The sequence below is a fragment of the Laccaria bicolor genome, genomic scaffold (assembly GCF_000143565.1).
Source record: "Laccaria bicolor S238N-H82 LACBIscaffold_8 genomic scaffold, whole genome shotgun sequence".
Lineage (NCBI taxonomy): Eukaryota > Fungi > Basidiomycota > Agaricomycetes > Agaricales > Hydnangiaceae > Laccaria > Laccaria bicolor.
In genome coordinates, this window is record NW_001889879.1 from 379,966 (window position 1) to 403,314 (window position 23,349).

The following is a 23,349-nucleotide window of genomic DNA, read 5'->3' on the forward strand; positions in this document are numbered from 1 at the left end:
ATCCTATTGCTAGTGATGGATTGTTCAAGCTGGATGTTGATGATGACATATGGCAAGATGTGGGCCTAGATGAGACTGATCTTTTACCTGGAGGAGAAATCCCCAATTGGTTGGGTGATGAAAATGTTCGAAAGGGAATAAAATCCATGCTTGAGTTGGATAGATGTAATGAGGAAGAAAGAAGACTATCATATGAGAGAAGTGCCATGCAAGATTGGCTCATTGAGGAGTGGAAATGTGTAACAATGGCTATGGAGAAGAATGAATTTTTAGCACGCTTATGCAACAACTGGCAAGACAAAACACGTATGATTGATCCTCACAAACCTATGCCAGATTCATGGGGACCATCATTGGAAGATCTTATGGAGGCATGTAAATTTGAAATGACTGCCATGGTTGCTGAGAATGAAAGAGAGATATATGATGATGACAATGAAGAGGAGGAAGATGATGAGGATGATGAGGGTGATGAAGAAGAGGGTGAAGAGACAGAGTTATTGGAGGCTGTTGAGATGGTAGCTTTATCTGATGAGTTTCGAAATAGCTATACAGACTCATTGTTTTGACTATTGATAGGACAAAAGTGTATGTAAATAGTGACAAGTACCACTTTCAGAGGAGTTATGCATTATAAAGTGTTGAAATATATGATTTTGGATGGTAACTTCAATAAGAAACAAAAGAAAAAAGCAATGTGCAAAATTTTGAGAGAACTGCCCCAGAAAAACCAAGTTTTTTTTTTGAAACTGGGACCCCAGATACTCCGTGACACTGGTAGGAAATTTTCTAGCCATGTGACAAGGCTAAAAGATTTTTGAGCAGTGTGACATGGCTAGAGTATATCCAAGCACTGTCACACCACTGAAAAATTTCTAGTCACTCTGGCACACCTCAAATATTTCTGGCCAGTTTGACTTGGCTTAAACATTTCTTACCAGTCTGACACACTTCAAAAATTTCTTACCAGTCTGACACCCTTCAAACATTTCTGACCACTTTCACTTGACTAGGATATTTTTGAACACAATTTATCTACCCAAATATTTCTGGTCACAATATTAGAGGTCAAACATTTTCTATCAAATCCAATAATATATTTCTTTCCAAAGGCCAAAAAAAAAACGGCCAGAGGATCTATTAGCCTGGATAATTTTTCAAGATTTCCTAGCTAATAGCTTGTTCAAGGTGGGTGACTGAAGTGTCGCTATACAGGCAATCTACCTGGATCAATTAATGGAAAACTATGTAATGCTATTTTACGTCAATATCAACAACTTAAAGGAAGAGAATACTGCCCAGAGAATGTAATGGGACCCATCAGATGGAGTGAGGTATATCCTATGCAAACTTTTCAAGTTATAACTGACAGTTCATGGCAAGTTATTAATAAATCATCTAAGGATGGTTTGTTATCTGACAAATTGACTAATGAAGTGAATACTGAAACAAATAAAATAAACAAAAAATTATGTGGATCTTTTATTCCTGCCCAAGGATCTAATATGATTAAGACTAACTTGAAGAGAAAGTCTGCTGATGATCCAGAAATTGAGGAGCCAAAAAAGAAAAAAGTTAGAACTAGTTTTGGCCCTACACCTGAAGTTCCCATTGGACTTGTTTGGGACTCTGTTGATTACAGCTGTTCATATGACTCACTTTTTACAATTTTATGTGAGATCTGCATTTACAATCCAAGAAACTGGACAAAAGCATTTTATACATTTAGTAATCAGGGCAAACTGTTAGCAGATGGATACAAAAAAGTTATTAGAAGTGTAGATACTCTAGAAAATATTCGAAATGAAGTTTGTAGATCACTCAAACATGATAACCCAGTATTATTTCCAGATGGAGCTACTGGAACTGACATTCGTGATCTACTTTACTATTTCTTCACATCAGATCATAGTGTCTCTTTGGGTTACAGAAGGTCATCATGCATTGGATGCAACAACAATCATGATATGGATAATCCTCCAGAAAGAGTTATGTCAGTTTTAGATGGAACTTACAAATCAATCAATGATTGGTTACAGCATTGGCTAGAGGAACCTAGTATATGTGACTGTGGCTCTCCCACAATTATCAAAAGGATATATGATCAGCCCCCTTCAATACTTGCATTCAGTTTAAATACTTCAAGAGTAGCAATAAGCAAGTCTATTCATATCAAGGGAATAAATGGAAGATCTACAATTCTACCATTAAGAGGTATTATTTATTCTGGTGGCTTTCATTTCACTGCTTATGTGATCACTCCTGGAAAAGAGGTGTGGTATCATGATGGTATGACAACAAGAAGAAATTGCATCAAAAAGGGCCATCTTAATGAGTTCACAGAGGATGCACTCAAATCTTGCAGAGAAAAAAATTCAAATGGAGCATTTTTTGAAAGACAAGCAGTCACAGTAATTTATTCAAAGAAATAATTGTTGAAATATTTTATTTATTATATGATGAATTAAAAATATCTTTTGGTCAAGTTACCTTCTTAAAATTATATGAGCTAGCCAGATAAAAATAAAATATTACAAAATATATTAAAACAATAAGGACATAACAGATTCAAAAAAATACTATATATATATTAGAAAATGTTTGAATTTTTAAAGCTATATAAAGTAATGTAAACATTTATAATTTGCATTGACTGCTTAAATAAAATTGGCTAATAAAAGGAGAGGACTCGTATCTGCCGTGCTTGCAACGGCCTCTGACACAAGTGGCATATACCCCACCACCCAAAACGATGATGCACAAGAGGCATTTGAAAAATCTGATGTACAACTATAAATATTTGTGATCAATGTCATTTCCAAACAGAATGACATGTGACAATAGGAACCACTGAAACCTCCTGCAAGGTTTTGGCAAAGTACGATCATCATTTGTTTCCCTTCTTCTTGGGGTTTTTTAGATAACAAATTCATGCTCACATCTGATACCACCTATAACACACTTGAGGTAGGAACACACAAAATGCCTTGTCAACTTGACCAGCCCACATGTTGCATCATTGTGTATTTGGTGGGCCGGTTGCAGTTCATATACCATGAGTGCCAGATGAAATGATTATAAAAGCATTTGGTATATATAATTAAGGAAGAATCATTTGTGGGAATGAGGACCATCACCATCCTTGTCGATGTTGATATAGATACTCATTCAAAATAATATGACTTATGTTGGGTATATAAAGTGCCTTTAACTGGTGATGACCATTTTGAGTGAGAATCCGCGCCATAACCAGACAGTTCACACAGTCAGTAAGACATTGTAGTGTTGACTACAAAAATGCTAACGGAAGACTACAAACTCTGGATAAAGACTACAAAATCCCTGACCATGGGAAACCATCAATTTTCATGGGAGAAAGGCTAAATTCTGTGTTAGTGCTACTGAAAAAATCCTCAAGTTCCGGGGTAATAAACGAGTCTCTTCGTAAACTCAGAGGACTTGTAACTTCCTACAGTATGCATAATCATGTTGGGCTAGCTGAGTATCTTGTAACTGCTCATTGCTCACTTATGGGTGTTGATCCCAGATCCACCCATTCTTGCCTCCTCCTTCCCTCTTGGCTTCAGCTATGCAAGAAGTTCAGAGTGAACGCTTCACAATAACAGACTGCAAATGTCAGATATTGACTACAAAGTTGGATTATCTTTACAACAGGAGCACTTTACAGTGTAGAGCTACAACTTCCATTTTTTGACTATTTTTGGTAACTGGTCATGTGACCATCATCCCATTACATGGGCCCTAATAGATAAAATTATTCTTCACTTGGTTTTCTCCAGTTTTTGGTCAAAGTGGATGATATTTTCTTTTTGGTATGGACTCTGAAGGTAGTGCCTGACATTCTATATACCATTCAAACTTTTTTTCAGTTTTTCCACTATTTTCCAGCAATTTTTGGATCTATTACCATATTTGGAATTGTACCCTTGACCCTGACAATGTTACCAAACATTATCACAGCAATGGCCATCCATCATTTTCTTCTGATTTTTTGCCTATTTTCTGGCTATTTTTTGTTATGTTACCATATTTGGAAATAGACTCTGGACCCTGACAATGTTACCCAATGTTATCACTAGCAATAAGCACCATTCCCCATTTTTTTCCTATTCTTGACCATATTACTTTATTTGGAACTAAAATCTGGACCCTGACAATGTTACTCAATGTTATCGCTAGCAATAAGCATCATCCTCCATTTTTTTCTGATTTTCTAGCTATTTTCTGGCTACTTTTGGATATATTACCATATTCAGAACTGGACCCTTGACCCTGACAACATTAACCAATGTTATCACTGCGATGGGCACCATCCCCCATTTTTTCTGATTTTCTAGCCATTTTCTGGCTCTTTTTAGGTCTATATTACTCAATTTGGAACAAGAGTCTGGACCCTGACAAGATTACCCAAGGGTATCACCACTATCCTCCATGTTTTTCTGATTTTCTGGCTATTTTCTGGCTATTTTTGGCTATATTACCATATTTGGAAATGTGCCCTGGACCCTGAAACAACCTCCAACATCATTGCCAACAGTAAGCACCACCCCCCAAATTTTCCTGATTTTTGTGCTATTTCATAACCATTTTACCTTTGAAAAAGTGCACATCTCCTTATTTAGAAATGTACCCTGGACCCTGAAAATGACCTCCAACATCATCACCAACAGTAAGCACCACCCACAATTTTTTCTGATTTTTCTGCTATTTTCTGGCTATTTTTGGCTATATTACCATATTTGGAAATGTGCCCTGGACCCTGAAAACAACCTCCAACATCATTACCAACAGTAAGCACCACCCCCCAATTTTTTCTGATTTTCTGATTTTTCTGCTATTTTATTGCTACTAGAGTTTGACATTGTTCCAATGTCAACAAAAACCTTGCTTATATTTCATGCAGAATAAAAAATGATAATCACTGTAGCACCCCTGTGGGCGCTTTGAAGCCAGCTATGGTGATTAAAAATGAGAGTAAGTTTGTGACCTTTTATTGGCTGCTCGTCGCCGAACCGCTTGCACGGTTCACTCCTTGCAGCCATGAAATTACAAAAAGTGTGACCCACTACTTATGTAGTGGGAATCTAACATCTTTTGGTCAGTATTGTTACTAGTAAGTAGAATTGTATAAGTTGAAGACAGTAGATTGAGTAAGAAATCTCCTGGAAATCTCTGAACTGGGGATGACAAATTTTCGCTGTTGGGTTTGGCAGCGGTCTAGAGCGGTCTCTAATGCTTTGGCTGAAATAAAAAGTGATATATGACCTTGGGGGCCAGTACGTCGGATTTGCTTGGTTGGGTTTGGCAGCCAGTCTAGAGCGGTCTCTAACGCTTCGGCTGAAATAAAAGTGATATATGACCTTGGGGGGACAGTACGATGGCTTACATAATTATGACTGTGGAAATAGACCTTGACAAGCAGGGTAACAGTCTAGAGCGGTCTCTAACGCTTCGGCTGAAATAAAAACGATATATGACCTTGGGGGCTAGTATGATGGATTTGCTTGGTTGGGTTTGGCAGCAGTCTAGAGCGGTCTCTAACGCTTCGGCTGAAATAAAAACGATATATGACCTTGGGGGACAGCACGATGGCTTACATAATTATGACCGTGGTAATAGACCTTGACAAGCAAGGTAATTTTACATCTGAAAAAGCGCACATTTCCTTATTTAGAAATGTGCCCTGGACCCTGAAAGCCACCTCCGATGTCGCCACCAACAGTGAGCAACACCCTAAGCTCATTGCAAGCAGCAAGCCCTTTACAGCTAATATAATGTGTATAGGCTGGATTTGTAAGCATCGGAAATCTCCGAAAATGACATACTTCCCTTGCGGGCTACCTTTGATTTTGAAGGTAGCCTGCAAGGGAAGTACATCATTTTCGGCTATTTCCAATACTTAGGAAAGTAACTTGATTAGTCATCATTTTTGCGAAAATGAAGATTTCTATGTAGCTCTACCAATTCTGGTCCAAATGACACAGTATTTTTTGCAGTATGCACTCCTTATTTCTAGGATTATTGTGAAATGAGAATAGCTATAGGTAAATACAGATAAATAGTCTGTCCAATCCACCGCAAATAGTGTTTATCGAGTTGCATCTGTATACGTGTCCTGTTAACTGTTGCCTTCATTGTGGTCTTGGCCAGTCCAAACCCAATGAACTAGAAGGTGTATTCTTTAGAGAGAATACGTGTCCTGTTATTGACTGTTGGTGTCAGCATGGTCTTGGCTAGCCCAAACCTAATATGCATTCTCTTTGTAAACTCAGAGAACTTGTAACAACACACTCAAAGCATTTGGACTGGCCAAGATGACGACAAGCAGATGCCAAAAGTAGAAGGGACAGTCTTTGCAGAAGAGGACACAGGAAACGTGACAATTCGGAAATATCCGAAAATGATGTACTTCCGTTGCAGGCTACCTTCAAAATCAAAGGTAGCCCGCAAGGGAAGTACATCATTTTCAGATACTTCCGAAAACTCAATGTCAACTTCTGCTTGCTAAGTACAAACTCTGTTGTCATCGTCTTGGTCAATCCAAACATGACACAGAGCATTCTGTGATGCCACATCCACAGTGTTGTCATCGTCTTGGTTAATCCAAACACAACACAGAGCATTCTGTGATGCCACATTAGCATTGTCATCATCTTGGTCAATCCAAATGCAACACACATAATGCCACATCCAAAGCAGGTGGTCTGCTGTGCACTTTGTTGTCTTGCACTCTTCGTCGTCTTGGCCAGTCCAAATGATTTGTGCAATGTATCTATCTACCACATCTTGTCTGTTTTCTTTGCACGCTCATTGTTGTCTTAGCCAGTCCAAACAATTCAAGTGCCACGTCAAAGTGAGTCTCTTCATAAACTCAAAGAACGTGTAATCAGGCAGTGGTCTATATATGGTGATACCATCAAAACAGATCAGAACACATAGATTAAAGTTTTAGATCTCAGTTATCGGATCTTATTCTTTTGACACATCACAGATTCCTATGACACATGAAACTTTCCCCCATCAAATGATCGGGAAATGTTCGTGCGTCATCATTTTTCTAACCTGCTCATGTGGCTGTGTGTAATTCAGTTTATTGGTGGAATGGTACATTGCTGTCTTGGCTAGTCCAAACACAATGAAAGTTCTCTGTCAATACCCCTTCGATTTTCATGATCTTGAACTCGTTCAGATAGTCCCACACTCCGTGAAGATGCTCCCCAAAACCGTTTACGAAACGGTTGAGGTCTCGTGGAGCTAGGTCAGTTTCCATTTTCGCTCTTTTGCCCTCATCAGTAGAATCACAAAACCGCTTTCAGCTGCTTTCACAGGCTTATGCTCACAACTCCCCAGGACCTTAATCTGCTCCGTTTCCTGTTGTCGAGGGCTCGTTCGGATAGCCCCACGCTCCGTGAAGACGTTCCCCAAAACCGTTTACGAAATGGTCAAGGTCTCGTGGAGCTAGGTCAGTTTGCATTTTCGTTCTTTTGCCCTGTGCTCACAACTGCCCAGGACCTCAATCTGCTCCGTTTTCTGTGGTCGAGGGCTCGTTCGGATACCCCCACGCTCCGTGAAGACGCTCCCCAAAACCGTTTACGAAACGGTCAAGGTCTCATGGAGCTAGGTGAGTTTGCATTTTCGTTCTTTTGCCCTTATGCTCACAACTCCCCAGGACCTCAATCTGCTTCATTTTCTGTGGTCGAGGGCTCGTTCGGATACCCCCACGCTCCGTGAAGACGCTCCCCAAAACCATTTACGAAACGGTCAAGGTCTCGTGGAGCTAGGTCAGTTTGCATTTTCGTTCTTTTGCCCTTATGCTCACAACTGCCCAGGACCTCAATCTGCTCCGTTTTCTGTGGTCGAGGGCTCGTTCGGATACCCCCACGCTCCGTGAAGACGCTCCCCAAAACCGTTTACGAAACGGTCAAGGTCTCATGGAGCTAGGTGAGTTTGCATTTTCGTTCTTTTGCCCTTATGCTCACAACTCCCCAGGACCTCAATCTGCTTTGTTTTCTGTGGTCAAGGGCTCGTTCGGATAGCCCCACACTCCGTGAAGATGCTCCCCAAAACCGCTTATAAAACAGTTAAGGTCTCGTGGAGCTAGGTGAGTTTGCATTTTCGTTCTTTTGCCCTTATGCTCACAACTCCCCAGGACCTCAATCTGCTTCGTTTTCTGTGGTCGAGGGCTCGTTCGGATAGCCCCACACTCCGTGAAGACGCTCCCCAAAACCACTTACGAAACGGTCAAGGTCTCGTGGAGCTAGGTCAGTTTGCATTTTCGTTCTTTTGCCCTTATGCTTACAACTCCCCAGGACCTCAATCTGCTCCATTCTCTGTGGTCGAGGGCTCGTTCACATAGCCCCACACTCCGTGAAGATGCTCCCCAAAACTGCTTATAAAACGGTTAAGGTCTCGTGGAGCTAGGTAAGTTTGTATTTTTGCTCTTTTGCCCTCATGCTCATAACTCCTTAGTACCTCAATCTGGTCCGTTTTCTGTGGTCCCAGGCTTGTTCGGATACCCCCATACTCCATGAATATGCCCCTTAAAGCTGTTTAAAAACAGTTGACACCTTGTGAAGCTAGGTGAGTTTATATTTTCACTCTTTTGCCCTTGTGCTCACAACTCCTCAGCACCTGATTCTTCTTCATTTTCCATGGTTCTGGACTCGTTTGGATACCTCCACACCCCCTGAAGAGACTCCCCAAAACTGCCTATGAACTAGTTGAGCACTCTTGGATGTATGTTACGTTCTATTTTTGTCTTTTTGCACTCATACCCACCAACTGCCCAGGACCTTCTCATGGCTCATTTTGCATAGCCTTGGGCTCATTAGGATACCCACACACTCTGTAAAAATATGCCACAAAAGTTGTCATGACCTTAATTGTTATATCTTTAATGTAAAGAAGTATAGTTACATAAATGTGAAAATGGAGGCAATATATTCATATATTAGAGTCTGACAGCCAAGTAGAGCAATACATTAGCTACCATCTACATCAATGACAACATGGATAGGACTAAAAGCAGGTGATAACTAAGAAATAGTAGAGCAGACTGGCAAAGTTGTCAATGTTGAGCAGGCAGCTGATTGTGGGAAGAAATCACTTTCATGGGAGAAAGTCAAATTTCAGCGTTACCGCGCTGAAAAAAACCTTGAATCCAGGGGAAATAAATGAGTCTCTTCGTAAACTCAGAGGACTTGTAACCTCAAATACAATCAACGTACTCAACGCGACAGACTCCCTCCTACTCTCATAAACCGCAATCTCAAAATTCTGCTTTCAGATATTAGGAAGTCAAGAATGCTCAAAGATACTTGCTATTCGTAGTAAAGCATGCTCAAAGATACTCATTATTCGTGGAGGGCTTTTGGTCCATTAGAATATCTGTCTGACACTTTCGTCGACTTTTATGTCCTCCTTCAATGCCATGAAACTCAGTGTACTGGATTATAAGACATTCAGGAAGCTGCGAAATAACTGAGTTGAACCATGTAATTTTCAGAGATGAAAGATTTTTGGAAGATTTATTAAACAACTGTGAGTGGAGGCTTACATATCACCGATGTACCTTCAACCTCAAATACAATCAACGTACTCGACGCGACAGACTCCCTCCTACTCTCATAAACCGCAATCTCAAAATTTCTGCTTTAAGATATTAGGAAGTCAAGAATGCTCAAAGATACTTGTTATTCGTAGTAAAGTATGCTCAAAGATACTCTTTATTCGTGGAGGGCTTTTGGTCCATTAGAATATCTGTCTTTCTTCACGATAAAAGCAGCACAAGTACGAGATGGAGTCATTCCTTCAATAAAAATTACAGTTCCACATCCACTTAGGTAGTAGTGAAAGGCAAGGGCAGTATATTCATGGGTGTACGACAAAGACATCAAAAGATCAATGAAAATTCTACTATGAAAGATACAGATGGATCAACACTGTACCGTCACTTGTGTAGTTGCTTAACGAACCCCGATGCAATGGCCTGCTGCATCCGGATATGGCCTTCATGAACGCTTGGCACGCGCGAAAAAACTGCATTGGAGATGCCAGTGACAAGCTGAGAGGTATTGCCCCTGAAACGTGATTGTGAATGATTTCGTACAACGAAGGTTGGAAAAAACCCACCAGCCTGCAAAGATTCCGATTTCTAATCCCCGGGTGACCATGTAGAAAGGGCCGGCTTCAGTGCTGGCAGGAATGTGGTACAAACCGCCGTTGTCTTCAACATCCTCTTCACCATCATCAGAACTGAGGGCCGTAGCTGTGACAGCTGCAGTGAGGTTGGCGAGATCTACAAGAGTTGCGGATGCTGTCATTGCATTGTCAGTGTAGCTCACAGCAGGCGCGTCGAGGTACGCACTGTCGGCATCTGTTACTGCTTCAGTGCGACTGTTGCCAGCTGGGCTAGCAACGAGAGCCATGGCCACTGCAGGAGCAGCGGATGCTCGGGAAGCTAAAGGACGCACGGGATATGGACTGAGAGGAGACAAGCGTGAGGAGACGAGAATAACGTCGTCGGCCAGTAAATGATCAAGCTCGTCACCAGCAGGAGACACCACGATGGTGGTGGACCAATCAGTGGTGGCAGGGCTAGAAGCGACGGGGTTGGAAGCCTCGGCGTTGCTGACTGGTGGTAGAACTTCAAAATCGTCAGGCGCGATTCCTGATCTCGCCTCGCCAACCGTGGCTGGGGCGTTTGCATTCGAATCACCGTTTGAGATCCTAAGCAAAGCGATGACGATGCCCCGAGCTTGAGCAGGGGAGATGTGGAGGCCAGAAAAAAGATCTTCGATGGCTAGAGGGAAAGGTTATGTGGGTGGTGAGGTTTCGAGTGATGAACTTACAGCTGCTGTCCGCCAAGGAGGCGCCTGCATTGGTTGGCGCATTGTTGTGAGGTAGCCGTGCCATCGTAGAGGAAGAGGATGTCGAAAGAGGGAGTAAACATTGAACGTTGGAGATCAAAGTTGGAAGGTGAAAGGAAAAAGAGTTTGACGTTTTTATGTGAGGCGCGACGTGCTTCTGGGCTTCCTTCCCACAGCAGAAACGGTTATTACATAGTATAGGGATACCAAGCTGCGAGTACATACCTTTTTTTTTATATCCTCCTTCATCGCGAAAGTATGGCGGCCACTGATCACTCTGGCGCTTCATGGTGGGTCGGGATAAATGGGTTTTGTTTTTGTTTTGTTTATGGTTTTCCGTTTTAGGGAGTCAGGGCCTCTACTCTGCACCCTGAAGAAAGGCTGGGCAAAAGGCGCGTGCTTAGCATTTCTTCAGAGCCATATCCAGGCCTACAAAGAAGCGAGTCTCCATTCCAAAAGTCGTCGCACTGCATATGTTGACTTGTGTAAGAGGGCCATTGCAAGCATGGCAGATACGAGTCCTTTTTATATTCAGGAAGCCACAATGCAGCACCACAGCATTCACATTTTTTATTATTTAGGAAACTAGTCATGTGACCACCTCCTGAAAGCCCATCAGATCTATACCCATTATATATATATATTATTGCTATTTTTTATTGGACAAATTGTATATTTCCATGTATATAAAATACTGGACCTTACAGAGAGTCCCTACCTTGAAAGCGACAATAAGTACTATGCTCCATTTTTCACTAATTTTTTCCAGTCCTTTATAGCTATTTTTAACTAGATTATTATGTATGGAATTTTCTTCTGGACCCTGAACATGCTCCCCAGTATTGCACAAACAGTGAGCATCTTCCTTGAATTTCTTTCTGATTTTTCTACTATTATATTGCCATTTTTTGATTCAAAAAGTGCACATTACCTCAGTTGAAAATATGCCATGTACTCTGAAAATGGTCCCCAACATTGTCATCAACAATGCATATTGTCCCCCATTTGTTCCTGATTTGTCTTCTGTTTTTATCGCTATTTTTCCTTTCAACAAATGTTTGACAACATCATCAAACCATCAAATCTTATGGGAAGAAAGGCAAGATTCAGTGTTAGAAGTACTGAAAAAATCCTTGAGATCAGAGAGTAACAAACTAGTGTCTTTATAAACTCAGAGGACTCATAACATCATTGCTAACAATGAGCACCATATTCCAACTTTCTCTGATTTTCATGTTATTTTCTGGCAATTGTTGAATAAATTTCCATATAAGGAAATGCACCTGGGACCCTTGAAACAGTCCTAACATCAACATCAACAGTTAGCACCATTCTTCAGTTGTTTTCCATTTTTTCTGCCATTTAATTGCTATTTTTCAGTTGGAGAAATGCTGAGTGCCATATACGGAAATTTACCAGAGACTCTGAGAGTGTTTTCAAATGTTGTCACCAACAGTGAGCACCATCAGCCATTTTCTTCTAATTTCTGTGCCAATTTATTGCTACTTCTTCATTTGAAAAAGCTTGCACTAGCTTGATTTTGTGCAAACATATATCTATTTGTGCACATAGCTTTTATTACATAATATACATAAAAACAAACTGTATTTTTCTTGGTGTTTTATTTCATTTATTTTAGATTTTATGTTGGTGAGCTTCAGATTCTTCTTTGAAAAAGTATGTTTATTTGTACTTTGACCTTATTATATAATGAATTGTATACAGGTATGATCCCTGAAATTTTACATTTTTTCTGCATTTTATTTCATCTGAATTGGACTTGATTTGGTAAAGTTACACATTTTTCTTTAGGCAACGCTTGGAACTCAAGAAGCGATGACGCACAAACATTTCCCGATCGCTTGATGGGGGACAGTTTCGTGCATCATACAGTCGCGGACAGCCAAAGTCAACTAATTTTGTGATTGTGATGTGAGGACCCTGCACAACCTTCAATAGTACTTTTTATTGCAGAAACGTGAAGATTAGGACTCAATGCTTCGATTTCCATGAGCCGATTTTTCAAAATCGATGAAATGAGAAATTTTACCCCCAAAATATTGGCCGGCCCTCAAATGGACCCCTAAAATCATGAAAAATAGTGCAATCGACTCCTTTTTTAGTTCTGCATCTGATCCTGGACTTTGGGAAAATTCTGATGAGCCGTTGTTGTAGAAAAAAATGATTTTAAACTACCTAAAATGGCAATTCAGGGTCTTCCCACCCCCATGGACCCTCAATGAACCCTGTCCTTTTGACCCCCCTCCTCTTCCCACCTTTAGCAGATTGTATATTACTGATTTCCAATCAGAATTACAATGTTTGGCAAGTGCCACTAAATTTTTCGGTCACCTCCGGCATTGGGAACCTGCCAAGGGGGTCTTAAGAGCCGCTGAAGAGCCTTACTGGATGACAAAAGTAGTCCAAAATTTTGGCCAACCCAATTTCTCGTGGGAAAAACTTCAAAGAGGTGTTTTTGGACGTATTTTCACATCCTGAGTTCGAATCTGAAGTCAGAATGTCAAAATATTTAGTCCTTCCCGAGATATCAACTTGGTTGACTTTGGCTGTCCGCGACTGTAGTAGATCTCAGATCAGTTACCATTTTCGGTAATAAATACAGATTCATGTATAACTCAGCGAGTTTTGATCCAAATGACATGATTTCTTTTGTGATGGGTACTCCTCATTTCCGTGGTCATGGTGATATTACGTTCCTGGTAAACAAACACAAATAAACAGTTGCAAAAACGAAATAGATGATAAATTTTACATCTGATCAATGCTGATACTTAAAAGACTATTGATATACAGGTTAAACAGTAACAAATATTCACAAATAAGTGGGAGTCATTTCAATGTTGATTTTGGGATGTTATAGGGTGCACAGAATCTCTAATTGAGCCATAGCATGTATTTCTGAAGTAGATGACATGATCTATTTCCTTTTTAAACAATCTTTGCCACAATATACAAATGCAGGGGGGCAGATCTCAGGGGGTAAGTTTTAGATCTCATCTCTCATCTCTTGTCCTCTTGGCATCACAGATTCCGATGACACATGAAACTTCCCCCCATCAAATGATCGGGAAATGTTCATGCATCATAGAATCTTGAGCATTTGTACTGAGGCTGTGCAACTTCGGTAGTATTTTCCAATGACGCACGAAACTTCCCCCCATCAAATGATCAGGAAATGTTCGTGCATCATCAAATCTAGCTCTTCAAGTTCAATTTCCCATGGCACCTTCTCTTTGCCACAGCACCCTCTCTTTGTGGTGCACTCTGGTGTTTTGCTGAGCGCTCTTCGTCTTGGCCAGTCCAAACGATTTGTGCAACATATCTACTGCATATCTGTCTCCTTTGCACACTCATCGTTGTCTTGGCCAATCCAAACAATTCAAGTGCCACATATCTACCACAATTGTCTCATTGAGCAATATGCCAGCTTCACCATGCCATCTCTATGCACCTGTTGTCCTCTTGGCCAGTCCAAACACTTTGACCATGTTCGTCTTGTGGAGTAATTCACTGGGTTCTCCAATCCCACCATTTCCTCTTCATTGGACGCACGCTAAGCGCCAAGATCCAAGCACATGGATTCAATTACCATCAACTGTGCTGCAGGGGTGCCACCATTGAACAGACTGGTGTTAAAGGTGTGAAGAGTACCCACTGCTATTCTACTACTTGCACACATGTAGTAGTATCAAAACAAGTCTACACTGAAGGGAATCAAGCCACAGGATGGTCTTGGCAGAGTTTAACACTTGTGGGTGTGGGCCAGTGCTTTGCATGGCATGTATGAGTCCTTTCTGTGGACTCTACATTTAATATTAGGAAATTGGTCATGTAATCACTTTATGATTTTCTGAGTTTTGTTCTATATTTGCAAATAGACCCTGAGCTCTGAGCCTAGCCATCAATATCATAGCAACAATGTGTGCTATTCTTTTCTTTTTTTCTTTTTTTTCTTCTTTTTATAGCAAATTTTCCCAATTTTATAACTATTTTTCTGTTTATGGTAAAATATTCCCACAGTCCTGTTTGCATATATCTCAGGAAAGAGGATGGTTAGTTATATTTTGTGACCTATAATAGCATGCTCTATATATTTGTGATGTCCTTTTTTGGGTTAAAATTCCCACGGTATCAGAAACACAGCCTCTCACTTAGCTCCATAAACAACAATTGTAGCCCCTTTCCTTACCTTTATAGATATATATAAATAATGTCATGCAGACCATTCCTCATTGAGAAAAACACAAAATGCTGAAAAAAATTGGACACTTTTTGGAAATTGTCATGCATTTTTGACCAATATCTCAAAGAGCAAGAAAGCTGGTCTCAAGATATAGTCACATTGCATAATATGACAATATTTTTACATAGTTGTCTTGATTTTCCATATTTGGATATGGACACAGCCCCTTCAATATCATGGCAACAGAGAAGATCACTCTTAATTTTTGGGTATTTTTTTCTGATTTTCTGGCAACTTTTAGGTGGTTTCTATATTTAGATATTGACCCTGAACCCTGAACACAGCCTCCCCACCTTACTAAACAATATTCCGATTTTTTACATATTTTTTGCTGATTCTTTTACCATTTTTCCTGATTTTATGGCTGCTCTTCTGTTTAAGGGAAAAGGTTCCTGCGGTGATGAAAGGTAAATGAATCAATCAATGAATGAAAAATTTGCCTAAGTCCTCAGTTGATAAAGAATGAGTCTTACTCGTAAACTCGTAAGGACTCATAATAGGTTCAAAAGACACGAAATTACAAACAGACGTACCTCCACAAAGGGTCAATGGATTCATAAACAGTTTGTTGGAGTGTTTTCAAGATGTGAAGTAGTGTCCAAATGAGTCTATGTTGAAGGAAATTGAGCCACAGGAAGGTCTTGGGTAGAGTTCACCATAAGTGCGAAAGCACGAAAGTACAAATAGACGTACCTCCATGAAGAGTTGACAGATTCATAAACGGTTTGTCGGAGCGTTTTCGGGACGTAAGGTAGTATCCAAACGAGTCTACGTTGAAGGAAATCGAGACACAGGAAGGTCTTGGGCAGAGTTTAGCAGAAGTGCAAAAACACGAAAATACAAACAGACATACCTCCACGAAGAGTTGACGGTTTCGTAAACGGTTTGTCGGAGCGTTTTAGGGACATGAAGTAGTATCCAAACGAGTCTACATTGAGGGAAATCGAGACACAGGAAGGCCTTGGGCAGAGTTTAGCAGAAGTGCAAAAACACGAAAGTACAAACAGACATACCTCCATGAGGAGTTGACGGTTTCGTAAACGGTTTCTCGGAGCGTTTTCGGGACGTGAAGCACTATCCAAACGAGTCTACGTTGAAGCGAATCGAGCCACAGGAAGGTCCTGGGCAGAGGTTGGCATAAGGGCAAAAAGACGAGTCACCGCATTGCCCGAAAATGACGTACTTCCCTTGCGGGCTACCTTCCATTTTGAAGGTAGCCCGCAAGGGAAGTACGTCATTTTCGGAAATTTCCGTGACTCAACTTGTGAGTCGTTCCTTTTGATGCAGAATATTCACCATTATGCTCACAACTTCTCAGTACCTTCCTGCAGTCCATTTTGCTTGAGCATTGACTCGATTCAATACCTACGCATTCCACGAACAAGCTCCACAAAACCGTTTACAAAACAGTCAACTTCCCATGGAGGTAAGTAGGTTTGTATTTTCGCTTTTTTGCCTTATGCTCACCAATTGTTCAGTACCTTCCTGTGGTCCGTTTCACATGAGCATGGACTTGATTCGATACCTACACATTCCACGAACAAGCTCCATGAAACCGTTTACAAAATGGTCAACCTCCCATTGAGGTAAGTAGGTTTGTATTTCTGCTTTTTTGCCTTACATCAGGAAAAAATGGACTTGCGATATTGTGGTATGTAGACGTGATAGTGCTGGTAGCGCCATCGAGAGCCCCCTGATATATAGTTTGTGGTAGATGCACCGACAAATACATATCACTACAATTAAGTCTATAGCTTAGCGTGGTTGTGCTGTATCATCATATAGTTTGATAGAGTCAAATTCCCGTAGTTGTACATAGCTCTATGTGAACTCTATGGTACAAGGTAGCTTGATAAATATTCTAAAAGAAGAATAGGCTTTTTCTTGGGGGGTAATCGTCATAGTTTCTAATATAGGAAACAACGTGTCAGTCTAAGGATTTGAAGTGTCCATTTCATTTTGTAGTGTAGAGTAAGCATTGTATTCTATTTCGTATTGTAAATTAAATGTCTGCATTGAGCCGGACTCGTACTCCAGGGCTTGCGGTAATAGTTACCTACTAAGTTACTCTAGTCAGTTATCGATAGTTACCACTACACCAGCGGGCAATATATGAACACGGAATCTCAGGTGGCTATGATCATCGAGTGTCAAGCTTTGAAAGATCATGACCTTAAGTAACAGCCTGCGCGAAATGTTCAACTCCTCTGCCCACCACGTGCTCGAATGGCCCAGGTACGGTGAGTGTCAATGTTATGTCTAAAGTGCATAGTCTGATTTAGTGACCAATCCGAGCCCTTCAGACATCTCAAGGAGGTCAGGTGCAGATTAGGGCTTATAGGAGTGCGACTCGTCTGAGCGTGTAGAGGGGCAAACCATGACGGCAGTGGGTGCAGACGCCCTGCAACAAAACGGGAAAGGAGAAGACTCACGTTAGTGTCATCACCATCGGACACATCAATTCCGGTAAATCGACCACCACCGGTCATTCTCCCTCATGGTATTACGGTGCCATGAACACAGCCAGAAGACCACAGCCACCCGGTGACAGGCGACAACAAAGGAAGGTAGTGTCGAGGAGGTGCAGGGGGGTTATTCAAAAGCAATGACGTGGGGCCTCCATCTCGTTCTCGATGTGGAGGAACTGTTGATGGGTGACGGGCTGCGTCGCGTAATTTCACAAGGTATGTGGCTCTTTCTGACCACAAATCTCAGCCACAACCACCTACCACCCCAGCTAAACTATGTCAACACCGACATCGAATAAGCGATTCGCCACTCCCCCTCCAAACGCCAACCCATCTCCCAAGTCCACATCGACCAAACGACATCCCCCATCAATCGCGTGCACGATCAGACATTACAGCCCTCCAGACAATGCATTAAAACAGTTAGTAATAGGTATAAGTTGAGGGGAATACAGTTATTAATTGGCGAGGCCGGTTGTAGGAACCTGTTAGAGGATTAACGCCTATTCACGATATCCGAGTAACAACGACGAGTGAGTCTGGCGAGCTTTCGGTGTGACAGAGTTGCTGCACTGGTGTATAGACCTCTGATGAAGGTCAGATCTGAGACAAGAGTCAATCTTACTACGCGAGACGCTACTGATGCTCTGGAATGCCACGAGCGTAGACGTACTCTCTTTCCTCGGAAAGCCGCAGGAAAGTGTAGCAAGACTTTAAGGATTGATGAGAGAGAGAGAAAAGTATCAGTACCACTGGAGAGTCACGAGCTCTCCTCGAATGAATCACTATGCTACTGACCTTGATACTATATCCCTATCACGCGTGTAGTCGAGTCGTGAAGACGATGCTCGAGGGCTGCAAGCCGTGAAAAGAATGATGGTTAAAAAGATACCTTACTACACGTGTGACTGAGGGAATTGTATGTAAGCGTGACTACTGTGACTGAGTGACTACGTAGAATCGGAAATACCAGTAAGAAGGGAATGGATGGGTCAACCAGTAATCCTACCCATTACAGAGCCCCCCTATTTCCGATTTGACGTGGTCTGTATTCTTCGGGCAACTCAATGTGCGCAAGACGCCGTTTGTTCCAGTCCAACGGAAAGCCATCGATGATCCTGGAATGTAGGCGAGCCAGCATGTCCGGGACTAACTGATTAAGGCGTTCCTTTGACCCCCTGTGGCTCCGATTCAATCGTCGGAAATAGTCTTTCCACATTCCGGGGGTCCTGAATTTAGCTGAACCCTGTTGTATGTCTTTCGTCAAGTCGTTGAACATGTCGTCCATGCGGGCGTCCCATTCTCCTGTCCAAAAGAAGCAACCCTCGTCCAGGATGTCCCTTGAAGGATACAGGGATCGATCCCTCTCACTATCATTACGAATGCAGCCGAAAAGTATGTCAATCTCCTGAGGGGTCATCTCATCCGTGTACAGAAACATGGGGTGTTCGTCGTCTGAATCGATGTATCCGCGGCGGTGTAAGTATACGTCTGGCGAAGGGCCGTCCATGAATTGCGCAACAAGCTCCATGCCGCCCCATTTGCGACCCAACCAAGCTTCAGGGCCCCCCAAGCCTATCAAGATACGGGCATGCGGTCTGCGAATGATGTCGTTGACGCGACTCATGTAGTACGCTCGTAACGCGCCCTGTGCCGTGTAAGCAAACGGAGCCTCGACTGCCGACGAAGGCTTTCCCACTAAGCGATCTGTGTCAGAGACGTCTTCCGGTTTAAACCTGCCGAAATCCTCTACTTTGACACCAATGCTAAATGGCAGGCCATGACAGACAGCTTTGAGGAGGAGGGTTGTCATCGTGGAGAGCTCCCGAGCAGAAACAGCCCAGTATCGCAGACGTGCTTGCGCCCTGGCGTCCGGTATGAGGAGGTATCCGACTTCGAGGAAGTCAGTGTTCCACGTCAAGGGTTTCTTACTCACCCAAGGCTTAGTCGTGATGGAATACTGATCCGCCAATTTCCGCAACTCCTCTACAAATGCTGCTCGCTGACTGGGCATTGCGATGTCTAAATGAGAGTGGCGCCGTTGAGGCGAAGCTGAGCGCCGACGAAAATCTTGGTCCCCTGAACTCCGAGAGCGTTGTGCTGCTGAAGATGCCCTGGAACCAGAGCGGCTCGGTGAAGCTAGCATAGCTTGAACCCCACTTGCTGTAGCCATCATAGGTGACGTTGGATGAGGAATTGTTAGAGCTGGGTGCGAAGAAGGCACCCAATGAGGGCGAGGTAAAAGAGCTTGGGCTGGACTGGGGTCAGCGACCATGGGACTCCCCTGGAAATCGTCGTACACGTCCCCCAAGCGGCTGGCCAAAGTAACACGGCCCCACTCGTCAAACTGACGTTTACCCGTCGGAGCGTGGACGCTTTTGAACACTTCACGGATTTCCCGGTCCCCTCTTCTTGCTTCGATATTGACACCTGGCCCCAGGATGCCTGCCCTTTGTCTGCCGCCAACGTCATTCCGTCGTGGCTTCCATCGCCAAATGGTCACGTAGGTGTCGCGGTCGTCGACTTCTATGCAAAAGTGATAACGGTCCGCGTATTCTTTCACCAGAACGGGATCCGATATCCGGCGGGCTGACCAGCCTTCGAAGTCGCAGATGTAGACTACTGCATTGGGAGGTATGGCGGAAGGGGCTGGGGAGGTGATGTGGTCAGGTGTACGACGTAGCTGGAAAAACTCATCGTAGCGCCTAATCAACTTGATATCGTCCTGAAAGCCCAGCATCTCCTCTCCAAAAACTCCCGTTCTGTCGACGGAGCTGCAGGTGTCATGATATGCCTGTAGAATCGATGGGGACAGCCGCGTGAAACAAGGGAAATCGTCGGTATCGTCCTGCCAAAAATAGTAGACTGGAACGTCCTCTGCTAGCAGGTGCCCGATGTTCAGTGATCTCCACTGCCTAGAAAGATCAAGAAGTACTCCTCTTTTCTTCAGGTCGCGCAGCTTAAAACCCGCTATGTAGTCAATCATCCACTGTTGAAGAGGGTCCTCCCAGTTTGCGACTGATGAAGTCCACCAGTTGACGAAACCGAGATACTCGAGAGCGCGTCCCTTCGCATCGGACATGAGCGTTGCTGCACCCCGCGCCGAATTCCATGCAGCAGATAACAGAAGGTAGTTGAATTTGGCAGGGTGGGGAGTGCCACTGGCGAAGGGTGGGTTAGAGGTGATAGCTTCGATGCATAGCCAGAGTCTGGAGAGCGAGTCCTCCGCCTTCGCGCGCATGTCGGGGTCGAAGTGAAATTCCCCGCTGGCACTCTCCCATGGCGAATTGCCTCCGCTAAAGAACCATGGGACGGAGTCGTTCTCATCAGCGAAGCAGTCGACGACGTTCCAAGCATCCCAATGGTACTTATCTGAATACCAGGTGGGCTGCTTGGTCCAAGACCAACTAGTAGGTCGCGCCGCTAGCTCGGGGAGAAGAAATGCCCTATCCTCCAAAGCCTGTTCGAATACCTCTGTGGAAGGAATCGTGCCTGCTGAAGCATTCAAGGCGATCCATTCGCCCGCGATCATTTTCTCTCGGCCCGATGTCGGTACCTCTCCATCACTGTTGGTGTAAAGGCAGTCCATTGCTGATAGTCCGCGTAAGAAGTGTAACGATGGGGTTGAGGATAGATGAAAGAAAAGAAAGAAAAGAGGGAAGAAAGAGATAAAGGAAACATGTGACAACGCTAATCGGTCGGATCGCGACTCCGATCAGCGTAATAAGTTAAATCCGACGCCATGCCTACCCCTGGCCGCTGCCTTGAGTCCTTCTCCATTTTGAGACGACCTCCGGCGCGTTCGTCAAAGCTCTCTTAGGCTCCCAGGTGTCGTAAAGAGGACTGTAGCCCGCCCATCGAACCAGGTACACTAGTGGTATACACTCTTATGATAAAAACCAGACACATGCCTGGAAGGCGATGTGTATAATGCTTAGAGGTTCAATGAGACAACTCATTATTTTGTCTAGTATTTTCATTCATTAAGTTCCCTCTGTATTTCATTTGGTTTTTTCATTAAATGGCCTAAGTGATCTCATTAATATTGTATTGTGATTTCCTGCAGTATTTCATTCATTATCTCTGGATATCTCATTTTGCTTTTCATATGAAAGCCTGGCGCTTTCAATGAATATTTCATTCTTAGCTCCAGGACATTTCATTGGAGTTTTCATATATATATCTGGCGCTTTCATTGGATATTTCATTGTTAGCCCCAGGATATTTCATTGTGCTTTTCATCTGAATGCCTGGCGCTTTCAATGGATATTTCATTCTTGTTCCTAGGATATTTCATTGCACTTTTCATAGATATACCTGGTGCTTTCATTGGATATTTCATTGCTAACCCCAGGATATCTCATTGTGCTTCTCATTTGGATGCCTGGCGCTTTCAATGGATATTTCATTCTTATTCCTAGGAGATTTCATTGCACTTTTCATATGTGTACCTGGCGCTTTCAATGAATATTTCATTTTTAGCGGCAGCTGACCTTTCAGGGTCCAGGGTGCATTTCCAAATGTAAAATAGCAATAAAATGAGGAAAAATTAGGGCTCATTGCTGATCATCATGTTGGGTAACATTGTCAGGGTCCAGGGTCCAGTTCCAAATATGGTAATATATCCAAAAATAGCCAGAAAAACAGTGGAAAAATTGAATATATATATAAAAATGGTGTACAGAACATCAGGCACTGCCTTCAGGGTCCACTTCAGGTTCCATCCCAAAAGGGAAATATCACCTGGTTTGACCAAAAAGTGAAGAAAACCAAGCGGAGAATGATTTTACCTATCAGGGTCCATGTAATGGGATGTTGGGATGATGGTCACATGACCAATTACCAAAAATGGTCAAAAACAAAAATTGTAGCCCTACACTGTAGCTTCCTGAATCTGTTCGAATTATGTTCTGAAGTGCTCCCGTTGTGGAGATATGAGGTAAAGGAATCCCAAAAGTGTTGCGTTTTTTTTTGTTTTTTGCATTTTTCTCCATGAAAACAAAACCAAACAATATGATTTCAGTATATTTAGAAAGCTAAAAGAAAGGGCTACAACTATTGTATCATGGGAAAAACAAAAGTTTGTAGTGTCCGCTTTTTTATTGGAAAAGTTTGTAGTGTCTGCTTTTTCATTTGAAAAAGTGTGTAGTGTCCGCTTTTTTAGACTACAAAAGTTTGTAGTTGACATGTAGGTTATGGTGTCCTTGGCCCTGTCTAGGTTATGGGGATGAGGTTGAAGGATTGACATGATCTTACATATTGCCAGTGCTGCAGCATTAGTTTTTGACATCATGCACAAGTTGTCTTTCACATTAGGAAAGGCTATTCTAAGCTTTTCATATTGATACCTACTGTCCTATCTCAAAACATAATAAGTTCATGTGGGGATATGGCTGAAGGATTGCCATGACTTTACATATTGCTATTGCCACATCATCAGTTTTCACATCATGCCCAAGTGGCTTTCACACTGATCTGCTTTCACATTGAGAAATACTGGCCTGTCCCAAACATAGTAAACTTTGATATCAGCTCTTTGAGGGCTATAGGATGATGAGCTGATTCATCCTGGGAGGTGTCCTCAAGTGAAGTCATGTTGTAAGTTGACCATGTATCCATGTATTGAGACAGAACAGTAGATATCAACATGAATGGCCTCCTCTGGCTTGAAAGCCAACTTGGGCATGATGAAAAACTGATGATGTGGCAATAGCAATATGTAAAGTCA

The 23,349-nt window shown here is 42.5% G+C and overlaps 7 protein-coding genes across 7 annotated transcripts; 4 read left to right on the plus strand and 3 right to left on the minus strand.

Annotated features, from left to right (window-relative positions):
* Positions 1–146: 146 nt before the first annotated feature.
* On the plus strand, positions 147–569 carry LACBIDRAFT_317930 (uncharacterized protein; the record flags this gene model as incomplete). Its single annotated transcript, XM_001879130.1, has 1 exon — positions 147–569. One exon carries the CDS (start codon positions 147–149, stop codon positions 567–569), a length of 423 nt encoding a protein of 140 aa, XP_001879165.1.
* An 806-nt stretch (positions 570–1,375) lies between these two features.
* LACBIDRAFT_317931 (uncharacterized protein) lies at positions 1,376–2,432 on the plus strand (the record flags this gene model as incomplete). The annotated part of the gene is made up of 2 exons (XM_001879131.1): positions 1,376–1,378; positions 1,527–2,432. 2 exons carry the CDS (start codon positions 1,376–1,378, stop codon positions 2,430–2,432), a joined length of 909 nt encoding a protein of 302 aa, XP_001879166.1.
* A 4,270-nt stretch (positions 2,433–6,702) lies between these two features.
* Positions 6,703–8,377, plus strand: LACBIDRAFT_325585 (uncharacterized protein; the record flags this gene model as incomplete). Its single annotated transcript, XM_001879132.1, has 10 exons — positions 6,703–6,809; positions 6,844–6,874; positions 6,974–7,062; positions 7,111–7,258; positions 7,372–7,642; positions 7,691–7,713; positions 7,851–7,962; positions 8,011–8,036; positions 8,171–8,282; positions 8,331–8,377. 10 exons carry the CDS (start codon positions 6,703–6,705, stop codon positions 8,375–8,377), a joined length of 966 nt encoding a protein of 321 aa, XP_001879167.1.
* Positions 8,378–9,970: 1,593 nt separating this feature from the next.
* LACBIDRAFT_317933 (uncharacterized protein) lies at positions 9,971–10,935 on the minus strand (the record flags this gene model as incomplete). Its single annotated transcript, XM_001879382.1, has 3 exons — positions 9,971–10,100; positions 10,153–10,822; positions 10,872–10,935. The coding sequence occupies 3 exons, from the start codon at positions 10,933–10,935 to the stop codon at positions 9,971–9,973; spliced, it is 864 nt and encodes a 287-aa protein (XP_001879417.1).
* A 4,594-nt stretch (positions 10,936–15,529) lies between these two features.
* On the minus strand, positions 15,530–16,391 carry LACBIDRAFT_325587 (uncharacterized protein; the record flags this gene model as incomplete). The annotated part of the gene is made up of 6 exons (XM_001879383.1): positions 15,530–15,545; positions 15,687–15,761; positions 15,847–15,953; positions 15,999–16,113; positions 16,167–16,227; positions 16,337–16,391. 6 exons carry the CDS (start codon positions 16,389–16,391, stop codon positions 15,530–15,532), a joined length of 429 nt encoding a protein of 142 aa, XP_001879418.1.
* A 1,367-nt stretch (positions 16,392–17,758) lies between these two features.
* LACBIDRAFT_317935 (uncharacterized protein) lies at positions 17,759–18,039 on the plus strand (the record flags this gene model as incomplete). Its single annotated transcript, XM_001879133.1, has 2 exons — positions 17,759–17,837; positions 17,891–18,039. The coding sequence occupies 2 exons, from the start codon at positions 17,759–17,761 to the stop codon at positions 18,037–18,039; spliced, it is 228 nt and encodes a 75-aa protein (XP_001879168.1).
* A 594-nt stretch (positions 18,040–18,633) lies between these two features.
* On the minus strand, positions 18,634–21,210 carry LACBIDRAFT_325588 (uncharacterized protein; the record flags this gene model as incomplete). The annotated part of the gene is made up of 1 exon (XM_001879384.1): positions 18,634–21,210. The coding sequence occupies one exon, from the start codon at positions 21,208–21,210 to the stop codon at positions 18,634–18,636; it is 2,577 nt and encodes an 858-aa protein (XP_001879419.1).
* Positions 21,211–23,349: the final 2,139 nt, after the last annotated feature.